The 27,840-nt window shown below is 39.8% G+C and overlaps 1 protein-coding gene across 2 annotated transcripts; it reads right to left on the reverse strand.

The window, feature by feature from the left end:
• Positions 1-154: 154 nt before the first annotated feature.
• Positions 155-27,775, reverse strand: gnb1b (guanine nucleotide binding protein (G protein), beta polypeptide 1b). 2 transcript variants are annotated; one of them, XM_017480067.3, is made up of 11 exons: positions 27,379-27,775; positions 8,315-8,422; positions 5,873-5,911; positions 5,671-5,777; positions 5,063-5,126; positions 4,797-4,959; positions 4,395-4,461; positions 3,914-4,115; positions 3,513-3,729; positions 3,093-3,208; positions 155-2,535 (listed from the first exon to the last, which is right to left on the reverse strand). In XM_017480067.3, the coding sequence occupies exons 2-10, from the start codon at positions 8,369-8,371 to the stop codon at positions 3,102-3,104; spliced, it is 1,023 nt and encodes a 340-aa protein (XP_017335556.1). In that variant the 5' UTR covers positions 8,372-8,422; positions 27,379-27,775; the 3' UTR covers positions 155-2,535; positions 3,093-3,101. The 2 variants fall into 2 exon arrangements, with proteins under 2 accessions (XP_017335556.1, XP_053539531.1); XM_053683556.1 differs by having other exon boundaries at positions 3,065-3,208; positions 27,379-27,773.
• Positions 27,776-27,840: the final 65 nt, after the last annotated feature.

Genomic DNA, 27,840 nt, shown 5'->3' on the forward strand with positions numbered 1-27,840 from the left:
AAGTATTGGTGTTCCACTGTGTAAGCATTTACTGTGATTCAACTGATCTTTTTTTTGTGTTAAGTTTATGTTAGTGTAACACCTGACTTACTAATGAAAGCCCTACGACTGTTAAAGCCAATCTGGGATTTCTAGCAAAACATCCAAACAAAGAGACATCTCAAACTTATTTTTATTACATCTTAAATAACAGTACATTTTAATATAGTATCTATCTTGCATCCAGCTTTCTGTGGTACACCAACAGACTGAAATTAAATACAAAAAGGTGAGGAGTGCGGAGCTCTACAGTTAATGATATATTATGACAGTTGATTAATGATGAGCAAATAAGGTGGGGAATCCATTTTAATTGAACTGCAATTAATCTTTACTGGTGGCAGCACACACAAATACATCACAATTATTGTACATTATCGCAGAGAGAGAGAGAGAGAGAGAGAGAGAGAGAGAGAGAGAGAGAGAACATTAAAAAAAAAAGTCACAACTATCAAAGAAAGTGCATCTGTTTACAGTGGGGGAGGGGGGAAGAAAAATCTGCCATTTCAGATGCCATTTTCAAGACACAGGAAGTTTCTTTGGACCCATTCCTGTTAATTTGAAGTTGAACGAAAACGTAGAACAGATGTCTTGGTAACCGATTACATTTGAAGAATCATTACTGGTGCACAGGTGCAGAGGAATTTTACAGGAACCGTGTAGGTCTCGTTCAGTTTTACACTTGGGTGCATAGCTCTGCCAGTAAAAGTAAACGACGTGAACACGGTGTAGGAGAAGTGACTGGAATTAAGCTTCAGCTGTTATAAGGTCTTACCACATTTCACCATCGTAGCAGAGATCAGTAGAGCCAAAACAAACAAACAAACAACAAAACAAAACAAAAAAAAGAAACGAGCACCTGCTTAAGCATTTCTACAGCATGCGACTATGTTACTTCATGGCAGATGAACAACACAAAAAAAAAAAAAAAAAAAAAAAAAAAAGTTAAAATTTTAAGAATTATTTTCAGACATTGATTTGTACAACATTTCATTCACAGATTATTACCTGTATTTTAAAGCACAAACAGGGATATCTGTTTTAGGTACTGGGTTTAAAAAAAGAATTAGAAGAAAAGAACAAAAACACCCTTCTGCCCCACGATCTATTTATCCCCATGAATAACAGACCATCCCTGGACTGAAGAGTCACAAACGCACAAAGTAACTCCGATACAAAAAAGTAAAACCAGAATAGAAGCGTCAAGGTTAGTTCAAACAATGAACCTCTATGAAAGAGAGGACTGGGTTGTAAATTTTGTTTTCTTTGTTAAAATTCATTCTCGATGTGATTAATGGCATGTGCTTGGTTAGTTAACACGTAAAACATTAGTCAAGTTTCTTATTGTGCAAACAAAGCTGACGAGACTGGAAAGAAAAGGAGCTAGGATATAATGCTGCATTCGCGTGCAAGTCAGATACTCGTATTTACAAGCAGCCATTTTGAGATAAATGACGCGAGTACCTCAGACTCGGAAATGGTAAAAGACTTAAAAGATATGGCATATTTATGGCGTTTTCTTTTCTCTTCAAGGACAAAGGACCTTTATTTCACATCAAAAGTTAACTAATGCACAGATTATTACATTTTTAGAAAACTAAGGCTGTTCTTATTACCCAGTAATTGCTGACGGCTCAGCAACCTTTGAACAAGATGAACAGTTAAGAGTTGAAAGCTGCTTGGATCTACCACTTTGTTGCCCAAGACTATGAATCATCACTTGACGAAGGAGCACACTTTCTCTTACAGCATCTAAAGTCACGCTCATGAAGACTACTTACACACACACACACACACACACACACACTCACTTCCAACACACACACACTCTCTAGGGCAAACTAGTGCACCAATTTTAAAAAAAATATTATAAGAGAGAAAGAAAGAAAATGAGGGAAAAAAAACTTCAGAAAAGAAAAGGCTGCTATTCCTTCCATGTCTAATCTCAGCCTTCTACACATCTTATTTTGTCTTGAACATTCACCCACAATTTTACAGGATTAAAAGAGGGTTTTTTTTTTTTTTTACGCTGGACCATATCTAAAAAGAATGTTATGAAGGGGGGAAAAAAAAAAAAAAAGATCCAAGAACAACAAAGAGCCTGATAAAAGTCTAAAAAGAAATAAACGTTAAATAATTTGTACAATTACACTCCAACATTTGCTTTCTAGACACATGATACATAAGCATGGGATGATAGTGTTTATCAGGGTGACACAGAATGGTCTGAAAGGGAATGCACAAAGTTATTCTTTTGATACCACAGGAATTCTTCTCTTTTTTTTCTCTCTCTCTTTTTTTAAGGTGGGTGATAGAACAAATTGTGCTCTTCTTTGTGTAGGAAAGGCATTGTTTTTCCTTAGAAGTTTTTTTTCTTTTTCATGGTGGTGTCTGAGTCAGTTTTGTTGTTGTTGTTGTTGTTGTTGACGATGCTGTGAAATTTAACATTCTAAAGTTGGAATGGTCTTCCAGTCAACTTTGGAGTTCAAATGACATCTAAAAGGATTAGGAAAAGGACAAAAACAGTGAAGAACGATTAGCATTAACAAAATATCAAACAAAAAAAAAGAATAAAACCAAGGATGCTATAACAAAATATCACTGAACTGTTCATAATGTAACGGAAATATTCAATATTCAGGATCTGACTTTCTGAACAGGACTGAAATAGCGTGAAGAGGGACAAGAAAAATTTATTTTTGGGGTGCAACTAGACTTTATAGTTTACAAACTAGGTTTTTTTTTTGTAAGTTGACAACATCCTGCTCTTTGTACTAAATCTAAAATAACCACTTCCTTTAGCTACTTTATTTCCTCATTGCATTCCTGCCAGTGTGTGTTTCAGGAATCCTTTACAGTAACTTTGCAAGGAAATAACTTCGTTAATAATAAATATAAAGTACAAACAGGAAGTGAGTCAAGTCAGCAAATAATTCTTAGAAAAATTAGGTTTAATGTAATTATAATCATTTACATTTGCAAACATCTTGCATCGAATTTTTAAAATAAAGTAGCTGTGGCTTACTGTGTCGGACATGTTGTGTTGAAAGCACCTTCTGAGATCAGTTCCAGATCTTGAGGAAGCTGTCCCAGGACCCTGTAGCCACAGCCATGCCATCATCAGTCACACCCAGACAGCTTACACGGTTGTCATGGCCAGCCAACACACCTGCAATAAAGCAACACACGATGAAGGACATTATAATTAGAAGGGCTTGGGTTACAAGGTCAGTCAACTATTCAGCTTGATAAATACCCGATATTCATTTGCATAAATTTGCATTTCTATGTAGAGTAATGCCAGAGCACTGCGATAAAAGAAATTCTGTTAGATATACTTGGGTTGCCTTTGTTTCCCTAAGAGTGACAGGGCCATATTACTTGAGACTGGTTTGCATTTACGGCTCATGCAGAATGACACACACATTGTTTTGCACCTGTCCAAAGAGTGCGAGATTGTGCGCCTGTATCACCTGCACGGTCGGCCTTCAGACTGTCCCAAACGTTGCAGTTGAAGTCGTCGTAGCCGGCGAGCAGCAGGCGGCCGCTCTTGGAGAAAGCCACTGAGGTGATGCCACAAATGATGTTGTCGTGTGAGTAAACCATCAGCTCCTGATCTGCACGCAGGTCAAATAGCCGGCAAGTGGCATCATCTGAGCCGGTGGCAAACGCGTTGCCATTAGGGAAGAACTGCAGAGAGACGGACAAAGTGACCATTGTGTGTATATTATAATCTCAGGAACACAACAGACAAACGAACAGGAAGTGTAGCGCAACGAGAAATATTCACAACAGTAAACCGTCGACGAAAAATGCAAACGTTTCGAAAGTAATAATGCCCGTGATAAATAGCTTGATGGAATGTGCTACTCACACATATGGCGTTAATGTCGGACTCGTGGCCGGTAAAGGTCTGTCTGCACATGCCCTCGCGCACGTCCCACAGCTTAGCCGAGGCATCGCAAGCTCCAGACACAAAGATTCTCGAATCTGGAGCCAGGGACAGGCTCATCACATCTCCGGTGTGACCTGCGAACGTGGTTGTCTGCTGACCGGTCTCTATATCCCAGAGAGCACTGTAGAGCACACATACACGCCGTTTACATCGACCAAAACCATCTTCGTCATCACTTCAAGTCTGTGTATAGCACCTTTAAGATTCTAAGCATTATGATTCTAAGCATTATGTCCAAGTTGTGTTGGGTAAGATAGAAAATAGAAACACAGTATATGGAACCACTGGTTCATTTCTAAACATGATTTCAATCTAAAGAACACCTTTCAACCAAAAATTTAACAGGCTAGACATGCCATCTGTATCTTGGACATTGTATATAAACACACAAATCTCTCACCAGGTGGTGTCACCAGAACTTGTGACAATCTGGTTGTCATCAAGGAAGCGGCAGCAGGACAAGTATCCTGGAACCACAGAGGAATATAAGGCAAACATTCATTTAAAATAAACAGATTGAAATCGCAATCATGATTAAACATCTATTTACAATATGACTGATCTAAACCATGCTCCTTTATCAATGTCCTCAGACAAACCCACAAAAGGGTTCTTGGCCCAGGTTTTAGCAACGTCAGCTGTCCCTGTGCTAAATTGTGGCATTGCAGCAGAGCATGCCACTTCAAAATGTCGACGCTAATGGACGGCCAAGAGTATGTACAAGTGCACGCACCCTGATACCACCCCAAAAACCAAGCAAGCGTGTGCAAGTGTGTGTGTGTGTGTATGTCGTATCCGCAACCTGTGTGTCCAGCCAGCTCACGGCTGACGCGCACATTGCCTTCGCGAGTCTTCAGGCTGTAGATGGAGCAAATGTTATCCAGGCCTCCGCAGGCCACGTAGTTTCCTGAGGGAGCGTAGGCACATGTCATCACCCAGGATGAGCGCAGTGGGATCGCATGGACCTGAAACACACGTACATTTATAACACAGTATAAAAGTACTGAGTGGTGTCATGGAACGAACACTGATACCTGATCTTTCAATAGGCTTCTATTCTTGGCTTACCTTGTTTGTAGTATAGCTGTCCCAAATAATGAGTTTACCATCCTGGGAGGCACTGACCAGCAGCCTACAAGAGGAAAAAAAAATAGCATGGAGTTAATTTCAGGCAGTAATGTGATGATCTCTACATAATGCTGGGCACACAACTTCAGTAACTTGAGATCAGCTCACATGAATAAGCATCTCCAAAACTTCCTGCAGCATGGCCATTACTTAATGGTAATAACATTTGCTTAGTCATAGCATCTACAAACATCATCTTAACACATAAATTTTGGACCATTACATTAGCACCATAGACCTTAAAGCAAATGCATCCCAATAAAGAATGAAGGGAACCGTCTGAATTAGACTAACAGCAGTGAGTGATTATTCGCTATAAGTTTTTCTTTTTTAAAAGACAAAAACCTGCGGGGAAAACCCCGCAGCACGGGGAGAACATGCAAACTCCGCACACACACTGCCCCAACGGGACTCGAACCCCGGACCCATGAGGTGTGAGGCGAACGTGCTAACCACTAAGCCACAGAACCCTGTGTACAGACCCATGCTTCCCTAAATACAACACTAACAACATAACACACAATATTCATTGCTAAAATTGAGTGTACCTGGAGTCAGAGCCCCAGTGCATAGCATAGATCTTAGCCAGATGTCCCCTCAGTGTTCGCCTTGTGCGCATCTGGATTCTCCCCACAGGGTCGATGTTGGCCGTTATCTGAAACCCCCCCCACACACACACACAGAGAGACCTTCACCGTCTGAAATTCACAAAATGAAATGAACATGGACCGTAGAGTAATAAGGTGTTACCTGTGACAGTGTGGCATCAGCGCAGGCTTTCCTCGCATCCTGAAAAACAGAAAACATGACGAATTCAACATCGCTGTGAAGTGGAATCATAACACAAACCGAGATCTAGCTGTAGTTTTAAAAACAAACAAACAAACAAACAAAAAAAATACACTGAGAACTACTGTAGTTATCCTGCATAACTGAATATCACTGTAGAAACCGTCACAGGCATATCTGTCCATCAGACAAAGATTCTTATTTAAACCTTTATAAAAAATAGTTCAATTTACACACACTCTTTCATTTGAAATATATACGTGAACACGCAAAGAAAGTGTGTAGGAGATAATATTACCTACTAACTGATGAAGAGAAAAGCACAGACTTAAAAATGCAAGCATTGTAAATATTTTTTTTTAGAAAGAAGTGCAGAATAGTTTGCATTCATGCAGTGGCAGTCATGTGAAACACACCAAACTTTACCCCCCTCCCTGTCAGCACAAGACAAACATACAAACAGTATTAGGCAAACTATGTAAATTGTTGGTTATCATATGAAAATGTTTCTCAGTTATGCAAAGTCTGCTTTCATGACTAACAGGAACAACGCAAGCAAGTCAGCTAGGCAACAGGACTATTTGAGAACACTTGGAATTAACTGTAGTTAAACAGTTTAATACATAAAATTGACCCTTTTTCTTGCCATACTACACCGTGTAATTGTGACATGCAGTGTGTAATTTGACAGTGACAGTTTACACTGGACACTTTATTAGGAACATCTGTACAAAATTGGTTTTAAAAAAAAAAAATAAAAAAAATAAAAAACACTCATCACAGGCTACTAAATTGTGTGTTGCAATTTGTTTACATGTGTGTCGTTTCCCTTTAGAACAGTAACAGACAGAGATGACTTACAGCTGTCTGAAACTCACCAAAAGTTACTTGCGGTCAAGCATGGGTGAGTCGCGGCTGTCAAATTTAACACTGCTCTGCATCGAAAGGGAAATCGACGATGACAAGGAAGTCCCCAGATTTGCCAAAGAAAAGGCGAGGACGATGAAGCTTTAAATAGCCTAAATCGCTGAGCACAATACCTAAGCCAGGCCTACACCGTTTTGGTTTGTCGTTCCAGACTGTTGAGTAGATACAAATGTCGCCATTCATGTTTGAGGCTGCATTCACGGCCATTATTTTTTTTAAAATTGTACAACAAGACATTAATAATTGGGCTCTGAACATTTCTCACCCATCCCCAGAGATAAAACCTCCGCCCATGGTGACCAGTACTGTCTTGCGAGCACGAGATCCTGCTTCCCTGCTGCAGACAGAGTGGCAGCGCAGCTCATTCTAACGTTCTCGGAGTGATCGTTTCACATGTAATACAGGCGAAATCGCAGCACGGCCGTCGTTTTTAACTTCTGTGCGTGAGGTGATTTCGTCAGAGGACGGTGTGCTTATAAAATCAGGATTTCAGCAGAGCGGAGCAGCAGCTTGGAAAGGGCTCGGAAGTGACTGCCGGTTAACATTTAGTCTCTTAATGCACGGCGTCTCAGTCACTATTTCAAACTCGTTCCCTTGTCTGACAACACTTCTGGTATTAACAAAAAAAATTGCGCTTGAAAAGTCCTTGAAAGTAGCTGTACAAACCCTGTACAATTAGCTACGTTTGATTAGAAGCGAGTTCATTTCCAAATTCAGTTATTTATTCCTAATATTGTGATCATTCTTAGTTCTCTGAGGACAATTGCTTCCCGATTGTATTATTGTTCTTGTGAAACTACCTGGTATTGTGACACTTCAGCCGGTATAGGTATAGTATGGTGAGATATGTTTATGGTATCGTGACAACCCTAGTGCCAAAACAATTGCATCTGTATTATTTGCAGCTCAACATTTTACACAGTTATTTTTACAAGGTATTTCAAAAAGAAAAGTAATGCTGGCCACCACTCATGAAATTTCTAGTTTGAACACTGGGTGTCACCATCATGTAACACTGACTCTGCTACCATTCCTCACCTCTTTCCCTTCCTCAAAACACACAGTCGGGTTAATTCTCTTAAAATGTTACCAAATGATTGGATAGAGGGGGAAAAGAACAACAACAACAAAAAAAAAACCAAACTAACAAAAAAATACGTCATCATTTAGAGGAATCCGTGTCAGTTAAATTTGGGAGCATTCAGCGGCTGTACTGAAGGAATATATTGTTAAACAAAACTTTCGGCTTTCATGTGTATTGGTGCCAAGTGACAGGAAGTTGCAACTAGCAACCTGTGTGCTCAACAAACTCGTTTCCTGCTCTCACGTTAACTGAAATCTTTATCAGAACAACGTTCAAGCACGCAGCTGATGCTTTTGAACAGCATCATACTGCTGCTTACTGGGAGTCACTAAAAGTGTGTGCGTGCATGCATGCATGCAAGAGAGAAAGTGTGTGCAGGAGGTGGCTCTCACTCTGATCTGGTTTTTCAGCTGCTCAGCCTCCTGGCGTAACTGATCCAGTTCACTCATTTTCTTCTTCTAAAGCTCTTCCTCACTCCTACTGCCGGGACACACACGGATCTGTGACACAGAAAGCAAATCACACAGAGTTACAACTGAATTGTGAGATACCATAACACATGATTAAGCAAACTAGGTATTGGAGCAGGATCCATTACAGTATGGGAGTGGTTTCAGAAGAATTTTAACAAAAAAATTTGCACAAAGCATTCCAGACATAACTCCAGACGGGAAAAGTTTAACAGTGTCATTAGAGAAAGGACTCATTCTCAGGAGGCTAACGGTAGAAAACGTACAACCTTTTGCGAGTGTTTGAAATGCTGCTGCAATATAGGCTTGGCGTAAATTAACTAATTATATAAAAAGAAGTTAACCCCCCCCCCAGTTATTTGGCCTTAAGGAAGCACAACTTAAAGTCAAGGAACGAGTGTGATGAAAGTACACAAACAAGTTTCAAACATGAATGCAACAACAAAATATGTGAAATACAAATCATGTGTGCCCTTATTAAATTAAATGCTACCTGTAACAATACCCAAGAAAAGACAGTCATGAGGCAAAGTAAGTCATCCCAGCTAAATTACAGAGACAGCGTGAAAGCATTTATTTCTTTGTGATGGCTAGAATTATATAAATACGGGTGGACAAATCAAATTTTCGTGCTCAGGCCCACGTTTAGGCTGTCTGAAAACCTAACTGACTAGGCTACAATGCGTATGATTATTATCCGCTCCATCAATAATTAGAATTTGTTTCGGCTAGCAGACTTTGCGTTCTCGAAAGATATCGGTCGAGCATTGCTAGCGTTTTAATTCTCTCTCGAAATGTGTAACTGTGATGTGACTGTGTGTAGTAGCAAGAGAGTTAGATGACTGCTTTGTCTCAAACTATTTTGCTTGTAGGTGTTTTCCACAGAACTCAAAAGATAATTCATCCATTCATGCTAACTGGGGCAGTGGTTAGGAGAGGTAAGGGTTACTGATCAGAAGGTTGGAGGGGGTTTCAAGCCTCAGCTGCCACTGTTGGGCCCTTGAGCAGAGCACTTAACTGGTCTTGCCCTTGAACAGAGCTGCAACCCCAACTTCCTATCTCAGGAGCTGGGACTCCAAGCTGGGGGCAGTGGTGGCTTGGCGGTTAAGGCTCTGGGTTACTGATCAGAAGCTCGGGGGTTCAAGCCCCAAGTACTGCCCTTAACCCTCTCTGCTCCAGGGGTGGTGTATCATGGCGCTCTGACCCTGTGCGCCGACCCCAACCTCCTAACATGCTGGTATATGCGAAGAAAAAGAATTTCACTGTGCTGCAATGTATATGTGACCAATAAAGGCTCATCATTTTATGCAGAGAGGGTTTTTCTGCATAGTAAAGTAATACATCTACTTAGTAAAACTGTTCTACCGACAACCAGATCACACCTCGGCTGACGTACGTGGGTCAACGAGTTGCAGAATTCAGAAATCAGTCCCTCTAGGATTTCGCGATCGCAGAAATGAATGCTTTCAAGCAAACGCAGCAATACTCTGAGGAGCTTGCAATTTTTCAAGATTACCGCAGATTCGGGCCAAGACGCGTCAAGTATCGTCATCACGACGCACATTCAGTCAAAGTCATCTTTGATTCATGTACATCGAATAAGAGTACAGCTAAAAGATCTAATTTCCCAGACATTACTGCGAAAGACCTTGCAAAACAATTTTGTGCAATTGCAATCTCCCCAATTCGAGTGCGATCTTGCATTGCAGATTTTGAAAAAGGCTGCAGCAAAATCAAGCATTTCCGCCCGCAACAATCACAAACAAAAAAACTACGCAGAATCCCGTACGGACTGCAGAACACAGCATTATAGTGCGTGTAATGCTATAGCTACAGCTTCACCACTGTGAAGCACATCAAGTTTAAACATTGCAAATTAAATGATTTGTTTTGCAAACAAAGTCAGTAAAGAGAAGGTTTGTTGAACCAACTTGTCTGTCAAGCAATTACAAATAAAAACTAACAGCTGAGACACAAAATCCGGTTGTCCTTGATTACTGTTAAATATTCTCTGAAAACACACACACTTTCCAATGAGAGTCAGCATCTGTTTGTAAAACCAAAAAATATCCCTTCAGATGGAACTGAAATTCCAGACCATTCCTAAAATTTCCAAAACATGGGTTATGCTGTACTTTTCTCAACCATGCACATTAAAGTCAGCTGTGCAGGCCAAGCCGATACATATTTAATGAGAATTGCTTCCCAAACTGCATGATGCACAAACAGTATACACAAATACAGGGTTTTCCCTTCCATAGAAAGGCTTAGGCGCAGTGCCTAAGTGTTTTTGTACATAGCCAAATAAAGTTATCAAACATAAAAAGCATTTAGGCGACATATCAGATTGAATGTAAAAACAATGAGGGAGAGTTCAATGCACTGACAAAAAAGGTGCCTTGATCTCAAACAGAAAGGTAAGCTGGGAACAGGAATGAGCGATGTTTGGACGATCGTTTGAGAGATTGGTGTACAACAGATGCTCATCGCCAAGCTAACCAAACACCTGATGGGATATTTCTCTGTACCGTCACCTTGGGATGGTAGTTACAACCATCAACTCGGATATTGTTAGGGAATAATTCTTGTGGATGCGATAGCAGGGATAGCATAGAAAAAGATACAACTTATAATACAGATAAAGAAATTGCCAACCTAGCTAACTTGCACAGGTGTTCATGTACTGAATTAACTCGCGTTAGCCAGCGAAGCCAGTTAGACTGAACTAACGTCAGTATCTAACATAGCTTCGTATTTCAATAACGTTAGGCCGTGTTCACATGTGACGTCTTTTTCTGATGAAAACTGCTGGTCAAAGTGTTAAAGAAACGTTAGTATTAGTACGCAAAACAAGTGATGTCTGCTTCATTTAAGGGTGTGATACATATACTGGGTCTCAAACATTATTTGGTGAAGTGAACAGGCTGTGTATGTACTCAAGTACAATAAGTGTTGCCAGCTTTTCTTCACAAATATGGTAAGGATAATAGTCAAAAAACATGAAAAAAACCCAACAACTTTAAAATAACTTCAAATGCCCCGGAAACCCAGATTGCACCCAGGCCCCCTAAACACCCAGGGAAAACCCTGAAATAGTAGTAAAAGTTTTGGGACATAGTCTGAGTATTCGCAACTCTGCATATAAATAGTCTCGCCAACATAATAGTGTAACTGCGAAATTATTCACAGCTCATTATCAAATGAACTAACTAGTCGCCCAATGTTAGCTAACTAGCTAGCTAAAATGGAGAGTTGTTCTGCTATAGTCTCAGTGTGCTCTTGGCACTGGATCGTAGGTGAGCCTCCCCTGGTGCTATATGCATCTATTAGGCAAAATGTTAACTAAAGCTAGCTAGCTACCTAAACTACAAAGAACATCACATGTGGTTGCTAAAAGACAAACTGGTGGATTCACATTCCATTCACATACTAATTCAATTCAATTTTATTTGTATAGCGATTTTTACAATAGACATTGTCTCAAAGCAGCTTTACAGAAATATCAACACGGTATACAGATATTAAAGGTGTGAATTTATCCCAACTAATGGTGATATCAAGTTTGAAAACTAACTACTGCTATGTTTACATAAAGCTTCACAACTGGGTAACAATACAAATAGAGAATAAACTCCTTTCCTTTTCAGCAAGAATAAAGCTCAACCGTCATCAGTCCTGAATCATGTTTTTCCTTGTGTGTCACCGTCTCTCTCTTCCCGCTGATTGGCTGCGATCATGCCTAAACTAAAACTCAAACAGCCCCGGTGAATCTTGAACTTACCTTAGTGACACGTTTTGTAAAAAAGACATGTTTTTAAAGCCTTGTCTTACCCCTTTCTTATCCCCTAATCAACACCACACTTATTACTAATAAACTACTAGTTTTTAGAGTGTTCACCAAGAGAAGGCATTAAAAGCACTTGGTAAACAGCACCATAACTTGTGTCTGAATGCAATCCATAGCATCCTGTTTGTTAATGGAGCAGGCTCTCTTCCCCTCAGCAAGCACCTGATTAGAATCAGCTGACTGAAAGACTAAGGGAGCTGCAGCCAGTGGCCTGGAGGTACGTCACACTGCCTCCTACTGAGTCACTACAGGAGTGCTACAGCTGTAAAGCCTTGTTTTGAATGCTGTTAAATTTGAAGAATGTTACACAAGGTTAAATAATTATGGTTAAAGTGGTGTATACACCTGTCTTATAAACGGTCTTCGACAGTAAACTGTCAAATACAACATGGTAAATGTTTACTTTGAACAATCTCTAAGTAGAACTCAAAAACCTTGAATCCTACTGACGCAGAACTAATAGGCAAGCAACAATTTATTCAGAACATGCTTTTAAATGCTTGGATGAGGCCACAGCAAAAAACTGCAATGTTAAACAAACAAAACAAAAAAAACCACAACAACAAAACATGCGCTTTCACGCAGTACTCCATTACAATTAATACGCTTCCCCCTTATATGATTGACAGCGAAGGGACTGACGTCCCGAACGACAAACATATCCATACCCATGCTGAATTTGGTTCATTCTTGCCCAAGTACCATTCATGCCAAACAGAGTGGACTCGGACTCTAATCCTTCACCAAGATTAAAGCATTGGCATACTTGTTTTTGATAAGGACGTTTGGTCACAGCCACAACAAAAAAAAATTGAAAAACAGATTTCAATACTATGTGATAATTTGCTGGGGGGGGTGGGGGGGGGGGGGGGGGGGGGGACAACCAAAGAAAAAACACCAAGATTTTACTAATCATGCTCATCACTTATCAACCCCAACCTGCAGGGATGTCCTCATATTTTCATGGGTACAGTCATGTGATGAAACCCAGATATACTGGACCAGACTATAAATAGCTCTAGACTCGTAAGATCAACTGCACCATACTTTAGCATTTGCATTAACGCTGATGCACCTACTTTCATCTCTATTGGTGAATTCATATAAAAAAAATTTTTTTTAAAGGTTTTTGCAGAAAGACTCAAACGGACCGCCTCTATGATAGCGCAAGGGAACAACTGGGTTTTTATATAAAAAAAAAAAAAAAAAAAAAAAAAAAAAAAAAAAAAAAAAAACCTTATGGCCTGATGGAAGACATGCAAACAACTAAACAGTGGTTTGGCTGTATTAACCAGGAAACTTTTCTGGAAGGACAATTTTCCCTGCTTGTCAATTATGTTTGCAAATACAGCCCACATAAGGGTAAGCCTTAAACAAACAGCATTCAGGGTTGTGTTAGGTTGATGGGGCAACAAGCTTTTACCTATAGGTTCGACCCAAACATACAGGTTACATACACTACAAAACAGCTTGAGGGCAAGAGGTAACTTTCCTTATGCATGGCAGGAAAAAATTAATCTTTTTGGCTTGGTAAGATGTAAGGTGTAATTTGTTACCATTCCAAAAAAATTCTCTGGAACTGTACTGGAGGGATGAACACCACCAGGATTCTTTCCAAATTCCTCAACTGGTGTTTTGATGATGGTGGTGGAGAGGCAACATGATCCTAATTGGTTTCGCCATGCAATTAGATTCAACTTGAACTCATGCAACCATGGGATGACAATATACCCACTAATTTGGTCTGACCAATGACTATAAACGGTGTACCCCACACGATCTCACGCTCGCACCTGAAGCACGTTTACAAAGACACATTTTCACCACAAGAGGCGTATGAGTTGCTATTGGTAGAACAAAGACCGTCACTTAACCAGCTTGTATTATTATAAACAATTCTGTTTTACAAGGGTGTAACTTTGTTTTGAGATACAGTACTGTGCAAACGTTTTAGACACATGCAAAGAAATGCTGTAGAGCAAAGATGCCTTCGAAATGATGAAATTAAATGTTTCTACATTTAAAAATATACCATAAAGAGCAGTAGACCGTAATAAATTAAATGAAGTCACTATTTGGTGTGACAAATTAAAATATAAGTGCCCGGTACAGTTAGTGCAGTTTTATAAGGAAATGAGCTGCAAGTTTTATTGAGCATCTTGTAGAACCAGCCACGGTTCTTCTGGAGACTTTGTCGCACTCGCTTCTTATTTTTGCAGCAAAACCCAGCAGCCTTCATTATGGTTTTTTTTTTTTTTTTTAATCTGAAAAGTGTCTTACATAATATGCTGCTTTCTTTAATGACATACAAACATTTTTCTGTAACATTTCATTTTGTGCAAGAAAACTAAAATGTTTTTGTACTGACTTGACAATGTAGAAGTCATAAAATAATAATAATAAAAAATAATCTATAACAAAAGTTTGCACAAAATAAAATAGGCTGACTAAAACTTTTGCACAGTACTGAATGTTAGAGACACATCAACAGAGCTATTCATATATACTGAAAGCATTTCTGAAGCATCCCATGTAAAAGGCAGCATCCATTTGAACCAGCAGCTTTCTAAAAACACAGTAACAATGGATCGTGGCGTTTTTGTGAGCTGAAACTTCCTCAGAATATAGAGGACAAGGAATATAGCATGCTGCTTTTGTCATTGTTCACTTAGGGCTGCTTCCATCACCTGGGGTTTTGTGTCATCTCCCCGACCCCCCCGGGCAAGCATTTTGACTAGATTCAAACTCATAAAATTCAATAAAAACCTATATATAAACACATTAAATGAGGCTTTATTTTAGCACTTCCGTCAGTGAAACAACTCAATACAGCCTTGTTGTGTTGTGTGGTTGCAATGAGAAACAGCCTGTGGGCGGCATGGGATATGGTAGTGTGATTGAGAGGAGAAGAAGTGGGTAATAAAGAGATGGAGTGAAGATGGAGTGGAGCACGTTTCTCTGATGAATACTCTTTTTTTTAGTGTAATAATACCACAAGCCTATAAAACTCAAAGAAATACCAGTAGGATGGTAACCTAATTAATATGTTAAAACTCTAAATATTAAATTTTTTAAAATAAATAAATAAATAAATAAATAAATAAATAAAAACATGGTTGGGTGACATGCCTGGAGATGGCTCCTGAGATTTGTAGCGTTTGCCCGTTTAACACCCTCCCCACACACACACAAAGCAGACATATGGCTTCATCCAAATGTATTGGTTCACCGCTCTCGTTTGGCATGCATTCAAAATATTCCCAGATGGCCGACGTAACATTGGGTTTCCCAACAAGATCCATCACAGCAGCAGAACCCGAAGTGAAATAGCAGATTACGTAGATTGTGTATTAACATAAAATCTCCTGCTATATGCTAAGCTATAAATACAAATTAATATTCCAACTGTTATTATTGCACTTCTATACAAACCGTTGTACTTTGTACTCGTCATAGTGCCCACTCAAGCAGAAACTTTAGCGCGGCGTGTGATGCGTTGGTGCGGTTGTCACGGCCACCGTCACAGCCCTACTGTAAGCTCAACTTAATATGATCATATCGCTGTACATTGCAAACAAGAAAAGCGATAAAAACACACGTTAGTGCTGATTAGTAGCCATGCGGATAACAGTTTTTAGAACAGAGGAGACATTTTATTACAGACATCAACCTCACGGTCATCCGGACTAAAATGATATTTTCAGAAATTGTTTGGATCCGTTTCTGTCCGTCATATTAAATATTTTAACAGATAACACATCTAGTGTTTCCCCATGCTGGCTTCCGGCATGAAGATGTGAAGACACACTGCGCTCTCGACACGCTAATACAAATCAGTACTAAATAACTTTTCTGCGCCGGATTTAGACTTTGAGTACAGTTGTGCCAGTAGATCAAGAACACAAAATGCAGACACAAACTTCCACTAGGGAAAACTGAGCTACTAAATGTCTGCTAATGCAATGAGAAGTATACAAATTGTTCCTTACAAAATTGGTCAAGGAATTGTGAGTGAGAATCATGCTCTCAACTGTAAGCCAGAAAATTCTCTTCCACTGGGTTGAGATCTGGTGACAAAAGTGCAGCTGGTGGAAATTCATAGCGGAAGAGATTGTAGAAATTGTTTATCATCGAATAAAGGTGACCAGTCTGAATAACTCTGTATTGCCATCCTAGCAGCAAGAGCTCAGGACCAATGACACTCTTGGTCTCACGGCCACAGTTGGCTGCGACACCATCAGGATTCAATGATTTCAGTCCGTTTATAAATATTTAGTAGTGTGCATCTCAGCGGAAACAGGCTACTCGTAAAAGTATTTCTGTGTGGAAGAAAACTGTCTCAAATCATTTTTATTCTAACCATGTCTTCTGTAAACACGCAGGAATGACAAAAATCCCTAAAAAAAATTATACAGTATAGAGCGGTTAAAACCACTTTAAGTGATGGCGATCTTGCCAAGTTCTGCTGCTTGTCCAAAGAAGGAATCCACCCTCTTCCTTCTGTCCCATGCTCTCCAAAGACGTATACATATGCAGAGTAATGGCATGCTAACTTAACCAAACAGTGCGCAGTGCGCATACAGGCTTTCACAGATTTCACCCTTTTCTTTCTTATATACAGTCCTAAATCAGAGTCAGGAAATCAAAGCTTGTGCAAGACTTACCTGACATTCATACAACTTGCTATTTATTGTTGCACGATTTTACTTTTGGTCTATGTTTGCTCTAAAAAAAAAAAAAAATTATTGGATTGAATAGACTCAAAATATTAAATGCATGTGCACTAGTTTTCCTACGATAATGTTGTAGATAGTAATGACATGTCTCACTTCCCCATGCTAACACATCTAAATAAATAAACAAAGTGTATCTATACACAAGTCCCCACTTTGGACTTCTGATATTTTTCCTAAGCAAAGAATGCTACTTGTTTAAAATGAATGCGCAAATGAACCAAAATAGTAACGTTTTATTAATTCAGGGACACGCAATAACAGTTTTCAGGGTGAAAAAGCAAGGCATGCACACTATGATTTCATGAACTCAATTTAGCAGTCTTGTTTGTGAAATATTACCTATAGATTTTTTTTTTTTTTTTTTTTTTTTTTTTAAATATAAGCACACTTGGTATTAACATGTTTTGGGTGATCGGCTCACGTGTGGTCAGTCAAGACTGAATCATTTCTACCTGCTATTTTTCATGCATCTCAAATGCTTCTACAAAAAACACGAGCATTCTGCCATATCTACAGAAAGTACCCAAATTCACAAGACAGTAATATTAATGCTAGCGATTATCAAAACTTAAGTTTATTTTGCATTTAGCCTTCCAAAACCCATAGGTCTTCTGATGTTATATTGAGGACGCTATAGGATACACTGCCGTTCACAATGTAAAAGTCCCAGGTTTGAGTGATCAGATCAACCCCAAGTTTAGATAGATGTGAAAATGCTTTCCAACATCGGACAGAACGAGGACGTCGTCCAAAGTTACAACTTGGCCTATTCACTAACTTAATGTATTTACTGCTGAGCATAATGCAACCCTGCATCGGCTGAAATCTAGTAAGCATTTAGAACACTCTGGCCAACGTTCGGAGTTTCCTGTTCCCCGTATTGAGCCCGACACTTGTTTAGAACTACAAGGAAATAAAATTTAGGTTAGCTCTCTATTCAAAACAGCATTAGAGAGGCAGGCTCAATGTCAACGCAGCACATATGCCCATCATGAATGAGCTTATTGTTTTGTTTATTTCTTAAAAACCCTTATAGTACTTTTAGTATTACTAAAAGAGGATTTGGCCATTTCTGGTCGCACTGGATCCAGCGCCTAGGCTGGGACAGCAGGGACCCTGGAGCTGTGAAGCAGTAATACCACCCACTGTGCCACCTCGTTGAAATACACACTAGTCACAAAACATCTATGATTAAGGTCAGAAATTCTCAAACTCAAAAAAGTTTAAAATTATTTTTGTTAACTGGAGTAAAAGTGCAACTTGGTAGTAGTCCAGTTGTCTCCCATCGCTCAAACAGGCGGATTGATACGCAAAACTACCTCCAAGTCTAAATGAGTAATTTGCAAAAGTTTACATCTAAGCCAGTTTGTTTGGCCAATTTTTTTTTTTTTTTTAAATAAAAGTAAATAAAAGAAAAAGATTTAGCAATTTGAAGTCAGGATGCACCGAAAGGAAAATTCTGGGCCGCAACCGAAATTTAATTTTTTTTTTTATTAATTTCATGAATTTAATGAATCTGAATTGAAAAACTATAAACCAATAAAATTCACATTATTGACACTGACTAAACAAAAATCATATTAAATATATTATAATTCATTCAGTTCTGTAACAATGAAATGTACCAGATTTTTTTTATCCAATTATCCAAATAATATAACGTTAACTATTATGATATGCTAAACAACAGTTAAGTAATGAACTTAACAGCTCTAGGACAGCAACCTGCAAATACAAAAAGTTGAAATAAGCTACAATCATTTTAATGACCACGTTTTGTTGTGATGGAGTTTTGCTGTACTCTGCATATTGAACGGAATGTCATGTTCTCAGGTGGTGTATCAAACCTGTCGTGGAAAAGTGCTTTGGCACCGTACCCGCTCTTGAAATTTTTGCATAATGATCACTGCAAGTTGCAAATATGATGTCCTTATCAGAAAATTTGAAGTATTTCAAAACCGCCGACATGAGGATGCATGCTTTGCCAGTAGCTCCGTGATAACCGCCGGCTAGATCGAAAGTGAAATCTGAGCGCTGAGCACTGTGGGGCGTGGCAGGATATATTTTTGCCTCACGTTTTCGGTCTTTTTTCAAAAACCATAAATGCCATCTTCAGCCGAAATTTTGGTGCATCCTAATTTGCAGTGTTTGTCTATGTGACCATTTGAAATGGTATTCTGCAGTGATATTTACTTATATCGAAAAAAAAAAAAAGTGTTTATATTTAGTGGGAAAATGTTTATCGAAACTAGAGTAGAAACCTTTAACAGGAATAAAGTACCCTCTTAATATTAAACGTAGATGGGTAGGAAAACTTCACAATATTGTATTATTCTTAACATGTACTATCCATAGACTCAGCTGTACCAGTTTAAACCTTTACAGAGATAATAATAATTAAGTCCACAATTCTGAAGGAAATGCAATTAAAAACTTTATTCTCTGCATTTCAACAAGTTGTTTCACAGTAACTGGTCTCAGAAACAGAAAACACATTTCTCTAATTAAGATTAACACGTGAACTAAATTCTACAGATTAAAGTAAGATTATTAACTTATTGAATGTTATTAATTCATATTAACATTGACTGAATTCTAAAAAAAAAAAAAAAACCTGTTAGTCTCACATTCACTCACTACAAACAAAAGCATTACTACTTCATCACTGATCATCAAACTGGTCATATATAATATCAACTTTTATATATATTAACATTAACTGATGAAATACACTACTCTACAAATTTATTTTTCTGAGCAATATATACTTTTGTCAACTCATCTTCATTTATATCTTTCAACAGTGTACTGGCGCTTTAATTCAGAGAGCGAGCAGCGCGACAAGAAAGAAAATTGACGCGACGCAGAAACGCCTCACGAGAAACATCATCTTTACACACAGCACGAAATCTGTGTTTTCCCCACCCACTTTTGATGGACAGGATATAATCGGCCCTGATTGTCGGATGTTTTTAAACGATCAGGCGCTGCAGGGAAAAATATCCTTTATCAGCAGATATCGATTATTGGCTGAGACATCGGTGCGTCTCTAGTTAAAAGTACAGGTGACACTCCTTACGCTGGGTGAGCAAAGCTTCGACCGCATCACAGAATAGAAGATAATCGGCACTATCATTAACCAAGCCGGTAATCCTAAACGATAAACCCTACAGAGAGTAAATCTCTAATCCTCAAAGGCCACAAGGTTGAAAATCTGTCTTTGACGAAGCAGCTGTTTCCTGTGCCTGGAATCTTTGAATGGTTAAAAAGAAAAAATACTTAAAATCTATTGCATCATAATTGTGTCACTAATCAGTTCTTTCACTCCATTCCACATATACATACTCACTGTCCAGTTCATTAGGAACAGATGTACACTTGCTCATTTATGCACATGGCAGCAGCACAATGCATAGAATCTTGCAGATACAGGTAAAAAGCTTCAGTTAATGCTCACATCAAACATCAGAGTGAGGGGGGGGGGGGGGGGGGGGGTCGGTGATCCCTGTGACTTGTGGCATGGTTGTTGGTACTGGATGGGCTGGTGTGAGTACTGCTGCTCTCCTGGGATTTTCACACATACAACATTCTGCAGTTACATCCTGTCATCAGAACTCTGCAGGCTGAAACACCTTGTTGATGAGAGAGAACAGAGGAGAACGACCAGGCAGGTCTGAGCTGACAGTCTATAGTAACTCATAAATCACTCTTTACAATGACAGTGAGCAGAAGAGCATCTCAGAACACACAATGCATCTAACCTTGAGGTGGATGGGCTGCAACAGCAGAAAACCACATCAGGTTCCACTCTCATCAGCAAAGAACAAGAATTTGAGGATATCTTGGGCATAGACTCACCCAAACTGGACCGTTTAAGACTGTAAAAACACTGATTTTCCCCCCAATCAAGCGTCCAGTTTGGGCGAGTCTGTGCCCATGATAGCCTCAGATTCTGTTTTTCGCTGACGGTAGTGAGATCAGATGTGGTCTTCTGCTGTTGTAATACATCCACTGCAAAGTTCAATGCTTTGTGCATGCTGAGATGCTTTCCTGCTCACCACAGATGTAAAAAGTGATTGAGTTAGTATAGACCTCCTGGCAGCGCAAACCAATCTGGCCATTGTCCTCAGACCTCTCTTATCAACAAGGTGTTACCACCCATGGAACGGTCACTCACTTAGTGTTTGTTTTTCGCACGATTCTGTGTAAACTCTAGTGATTGCTGTGTGAAAATCCCAGGAAATCAGCAGTTTCTGAAATACTCAAACCTGCCCATCTGGTACCAACAACCTGGCCAAGGTTAAAGTCACAGAGATCACCCCCCCACCCCATTCTGATGTTTGATGTGAACATTACCTGAAGCTCTTGACCTGTATCTGCATGATTTTTTGCACTGAGCTGCTGCCACATGATTGGCCAATTAGAGAACACCATGAAGGTGCAGGTGTACCAAATAAAGTGGACGATTAGTATGTATTGTATGTTTGCAGTAAGAAAAATGAGCGGTCAGTTGAATGTAATGTTTTGCTGATATGATGCCTGCAACTATGAATTGATTATTGGAAAGAACTGACTCAAAGCTTTTTTGATTATGTTTTAACACCACCATGAAAACTGAAGAAACCTTAATGTCAAACTCCGTGGAAACAATAAGGACCAATAAATAAAATTATAAATGAATTAATTAGCTATCCCACTGGGCATTGAAGCCTCCACAGTGCTTGCCCAGTCCTTTTGGTTGCTCACACAACTGACTAGGCTAAAAAGTGGCAGCTAATGTAATGCAATAGCATACACTGAGCAAGCTAACCTTCCAAAACTCATACCGTTAGTCAAAAATAATAATTCACTCTTTTTAACATCTGAATTTCTAATCATATATCAAGGGTGCCCTAATTCTCAGTCTGTGAATATTTACAATACACTGAGCATTTTGACATATCACAAGACCACTGAAAGCAATCTGTTTTTATCAATATCTCAAACAAGTTAGACCATAGGTTCTCAAACTTTTGTAACTAAAGCCCCCCAACATGTGACATGCCACCATATTTTTATATCATATAACACACACACACACTCTCTCACAAAAGTGTGTACACCCCTCACATGTTTGTAAATATTTGATATGTTTTCATGTGACAAAACTGAAGAAATGACACTTTGCTACAATGTACAGTAGTGAGTGTACAGCTTGTGTAACAGTGTAAATTTGCTGTCCCCTCAAAATAACTCAACACAGCCATTAATGTCTAAACCGCTGGCAACAAAAGTGAGTACACCCCTAAGTGAAACTGTCCAAATTGGGCCCAATTAGCCATTTTCCCTCCCTGGTGTCATGTGACTTGTTAGTGTTACAAGGTTTCAGGTGTGAATGGGGAGCAGGTGTGTTAAATTTGGTGTCATCGCTCTCACACTCCCTCATACCGGTCACTGTAAGTTCAACATGGCACCTCATGGCAAAGAACCCTCTGAGGATCTGAAAAAAGAATTGCTGCTCTACATAAAGATGGCCTAGGCTATAAGAAGATTGCCAAGACCCTGACACTGAGCTGCAGCACGGTGGTTAAGACCATACAGCGGTTTAACAGGACAGGTTCCACTCAGAACAGGCCCCGCCATGGTCGACCAAAGAAGTTGAGTGCACGTGCTCAGCATCATATCCAGAGGTCGTCTTTGGGAAATAGACGTATGAGTGCTGCCAGCATTGCTGCAGAGGTTGAAGGGGTGAGGGGTCAGCCTGTCAGTGCTCAGACCATATGCCGCACACTGCATCTAATTGGTCTGCATGGCTGTCGTCCCAGAAGGAAGCCTCTTCTAAAGATGATGCACAAGAAAGCCCACAAACAGTTTGCTGAAGACAAGCAGACTAAGGACATGGATTACTGGAAGCATGTCCTGCAGTCTGATGAGAGCAAGGTAAACTTATTTGGCTCAGATGGTGTCAAGTGTGTGTAGCAGCAAGCAGGTGAAGAGTAGAAAGAAAAAAGTGTGTCTTGCCTACAGTCAAGCATGGTGGTGGGAGTGTCATGGTCTGGGGCTGCATGAGTGCTGCCGGCACTGGGGAGCTACAATTCATTGAGGGAACCATAAATACCAACATGTACTGTGACATACTGAAGCAGAGCATGATCCCCTCCCTTCGGCGACTGGGCCGCAGGGCAGTATTCCAGCATGATAACGACCCCAAACACACCTCCAAGACGACCACTGCCTTGCTAAAGAAGCTGAGGGTGAAGGTGATGGACTGGCCGAGCATGTCTCCAGACCTAAACCCTATTGAGCATCTGTGGGGCATCCTCAAACGGAAGGTGGAGGAGCACAAGGTCTCCAACATCCACCAGCTCCGTGATGTCTTCATGGAGGAGTGGAAGAGGACTCCAGTGGCAACCTGTGAAGCTCTGGTGAACTCCACGCCCAAGAGGGTTAAGGCAGTGCTGGAAAATAATGGTGGCCACACAAAATATTGACACTTTGGGAACAATTTGGACATTTTCACTTAGGGGTGTACTCACTTTTGTTGCCAGCGGTTTAGACATTAATGGCTGTGTGTTGAGTTATTTTGAGGGGACAGCAAATTTACACTGTTACACAAGCTGTACACTCACTACTTTACATTGTAGCAAAGTGTCATTTCTTCAGTGTTGTCACATGAAAAGATATCATCAAATATTTACAAAAATGTGAGGGTGTACTCACTTTTGTGAGATACTGTGTGTGTGTATATATATATATATATATATATATATGCATGTTATTTAGATAGATTTTTTTTTTTTTTGCTTTTATACTTTTTAAAATTACTTTTCAGAACTTGTGATTTTTTAAAAATAACTTTTTGCACATTACTGGACACATTTGGAAAGTTGCTAAGGTTTGTCCAAAAAGCAGCAAGATGTGTCATTAAAGGGGGTCTGTAAAGTGGCTAAGTTGGCAACACTGGTCTGCTCTGACAGCTAGATAAAAGGCAGGCTAAGCTCCGCCTCTCCCCAGCAAAAAGAAAATGCAGAGGGAGAGGGGATACACAGTCATTTATACACAGTCTATTTTGAGTTTTTTTTTCCTTGAAAACAATTTGCGCCCCCGCTTCTGCCACCCCGGTTTGAGAACCACAGAGTTAGATAATGCCGTTTGTACAAATGAAGAACCACTGGCATTCTTTAAAATAGCAAATATGATTGTTTCTCCAACACAAAACGGTGTTCATTTTTGTTTGGGGGGGGGGGGGGGGGGTGATAACACAGGCCAACATGATGTTTACAAGATTTAAAAAAATTTAAAATAATAATAATGGCTACAAAACACATTTGAAGGTAGATGTCTGCTTGTACTGACATGCAACATGCTTCTCCTATTTTGAACATGCTATTAGCTAGTTAATATACTAAAGTAAGCTAAAGTTACCATGCTGTCTCATAATTAGGCTGCAAGTCAGTTACCACTGATAAGTGGCAGTATGAAGCTTCTCATCCAACAGAAAACATTATTGTACATTAAGTAAACTTTCATTTACCTGTTTCAATTGAAATTTTTACATTAAGAATAAGTTCAGAAAACATCACTATATGACAAGATTTCATTTGACTATTTGTCCACTTAAGTTATGACGTGTATCTAATGTGAAAACATTTTTATATTTATGATGTCAATTTTAAACACAGCGCAGTAAACAGACAATGTTCATAGGAGCAAACTGTCTGTGAAACATGACATGAAGTGCAACTCAGACTGCACTCACATGGCAAGAAGCGAGAGTCAACACAATTTTTGTCGTCATCTCAGAACCACGTCAGGATTTCTACCACCATTTAAATGAAACCCAAGAATACTTGGTTATGGTTAACCATTTCACATTTAAAAGACCTGTCGAACACCAGTGGCATTGCCTTCTCACCCAATTCCAGATTGTTATGCCCACAGCGTCGGTTTTTGGGTTAAGTTTCAGTACAGCTTAACAGATCAACAATAAACAAAACAAGTGTAAAGTGCAGGACTAGAAAACACACGTGAGACACTAGAGCCAGTACCAGTGGTCTTAATGAACAACACAGGTGACACTGTAGGATTTTTACCTGGAGCATAAAAAATGTGTGTTGTTGAGTGCACGTTTCGCAGAGGAGTGTGTGTAAATGTAGAAATAGTGCAGACAGATGGAGAGTGACTGAACTACTGATGTGTAACAGTTAAGACTAGACATGAGGAACATTTAGGATAAAGTGGATGGATTTGCAGCTTTAATCGGGGGAGAGAAAAAAAAGTCTACATATCTATGCGTACACCTATTTAAACTTTAGACGTACAAACGAATGGGACATTTTTATAAGGTTTTTAAAATCTATTTTTCGTGTAAAAAACAAACAAACAAACAAACAAAAAAAAAACACACACAAAACAAAACTCTAAAATTGTGCTGGGTTTGACTTTAAGAATTTCTTCCAGAGTGTTGACTGAATAATAAAAAAAAAAGTTTTCTCAAGGGGTTAAGACCATCCATCCATCTTCTATACCGCTTAATCCTTTTCAGGGTCACGGGGAAACCTGGAGTCTATCCCAGGGAGCATCGGGCACAAGACGGGGTACACCCTGGACAGAGTGCCAATCCATCGCAGGGCACAATCACATACACACTCACACATCCACTGGGGTTAAGACCAGTATAGTCTAATAAAACGTTTCAAGGATAATGGATTCTGGCAAAAGGTACACGTTAGTGAGTCTTCTAATATTAAAAACTTGTGTCATCCAGGAGTGACAATGAATGGGAAATAATACAAAACGCTAACATTAATAAACATACTCGTTATAAATATATATATATTTTAAACAGTGCTCAATGGTTATATGAAGAATTAGGAGTTAAACTCAAAACAACTTCCCACTGAAGCAAATATTTAACACTAAATAATCCAGCCCAGTGTGAGGGAAGGTAGAGACCCCTCCTGTGGGCTAAATCAATGGCATGCTAATGTCTAGGAGAAGGGAAGCTGAGGAGAAAAAGCTCCAAACGCCATCTTGTTCGCAGCCGCTTCTTGGTCTCTAGACCCGGCAAGCCATTGATCCCTCTCGTTTATTCACCACTGGGGGGTTTCACCAGCTCTAAAATCCGGTGGATACTCATACGTTTAAAAAAGACGACCATTTTTATTCATTTTATTTTAGGACTCGACAAAGACCCGAGCTGCTCCTGTTTAATACACAGACCACCACAGACAGTCCAGTTCAACGGCTGTTTCCTCCGAAAATACAGTTAATGTCGGTATGGAAGAAGAAGAAAAAAAGGCCATGTCTGTTCCAACATGGTGGTCATGATAAGTGGTCGTTTAAGATGGATCAGCGAAAGCCATCACTGAATCACTGAGGGATGAGACATTACACCGGTGGTTAGTATCTAACTGTGTTCAGGGAAGGCCTTCGCCTCAGAAGGAGATCCGATTAACTCGTTAAACGCAGAGGGACTCGTTTAACACTCGGAAGGGTTTACACGGTTTCAGCCAATTACCTCAAGACACCAGTAAAATGTTGCGGCTGTCAAATTCAACGAAGTGACACTGCACGGAATTTATTTATCGATAAAAATAGATAAATAAATAATTAAAACCTGCACAACTGTCAGCCACAGTAGAAGGGGGGGAAAAAGGGCGACCCCGGTGGATTTTAAACGCTAACCAGCTAACTTCAGGTGAAACAGACGAACTGAACACGTCTACAAATTATGACATGCAACCAGTTAGTATTTATCGCTTAGTTAAAAAGTATTAATAAATAAGTTAATAAATAAGCACTGCGAAACCGTGGAAAAAATACGAGGTGAACATGCCAGCTGAGTTAGCTTTCTTAGCCAGCTACAATAGCTAATTAGCTAGCTGTCTTCCAAGCCTACGACAGAATCAAGGCTAGGGAGATAACTTACTTGAAAAATATCCCAAGTGATGCAATGTAACAGGTTAAACAACATTTATATTTATAACACAACCCCGCAATGTGGTGCACAAGCTGAGGATATTTATTAGTAAGCAATCTTGTTTATGAGTGGAGCGTGAAAAACAAGCCGAGAGCGGGGTCCGGTTGGCCGCAGTTAGAGTCATCAAGAGGCCTGAAAATCCTTCGTTTTTGAAAAGCTGCTGCTTATTGCTCCTCACCGCTAGCACAAAGAAATTAAATGTACTGCTTGGAAAAAATAACTGTTACTGAGACGTGTATTTGGTTTGCGGTTAAGCAAACGCCTTTCGCTCATTTGCCTGGCGTTTTTGCCTGTATGTAAACTGGTCGGCTAACACTAGCTAACTGTTAACATTACCCCACCCCCGTTCACTACAACCGTGTCATTAGTACTGCTAAAATACACCGCGCTCAATGACATTTCAGTTCCTTGGTCAACATTAAACCCACATCAAATGACATACCTGTATTCAGTCGTAGTTGGCCTTGCTTTATATGGCATTGACCGAAAGAAAACACCGTGTCTCTGTCAAATCCACGCATCAACGAACAAGAACGAGCTAGCTCGCTAAGCTAACTAGCCTCAGTCGGAGGAGCGGCGCTTCACTAACGAGTTCAGCTTTCAAATAATTCGATGCAGAAGGCGAGGATTAAACGCCGCGTTGGAAAGGTGTCAGGTAGATATCTCAACTGCGGCGTCGATTGTTTGTCATTGAAGTCCGTAGGACAAATTTGGTCAGAGTGCAAGTCCGACGGCCGCCACTTCCCGTTGCTTTTCCTTCAAGGAACACTTTTCTCCAGTAGTACTTCTCATCCGGCCATCAGAGAACAGAGATGGGCGCGGTGACCCTGCAGTCAGACTCGGGAAACCCCGCACACTCGCTCGCTCGCTCTCTCTCTCTCTCACGCACACTCACTCTCTCTCT

The sequence above is a fragment of the Ictalurus punctatus genome, chromosome 11, assembly GCF_001660625.3.
Source record: "Ictalurus punctatus breed USDA103 chromosome 11, Coco_2.0, whole genome shotgun sequence".
Taxonomy (NCBI): domain Eukaryota; kingdom Metazoa; phylum Chordata; class Actinopteri; order Siluriformes; family Ictaluridae; genus Ictalurus; species Ictalurus punctatus.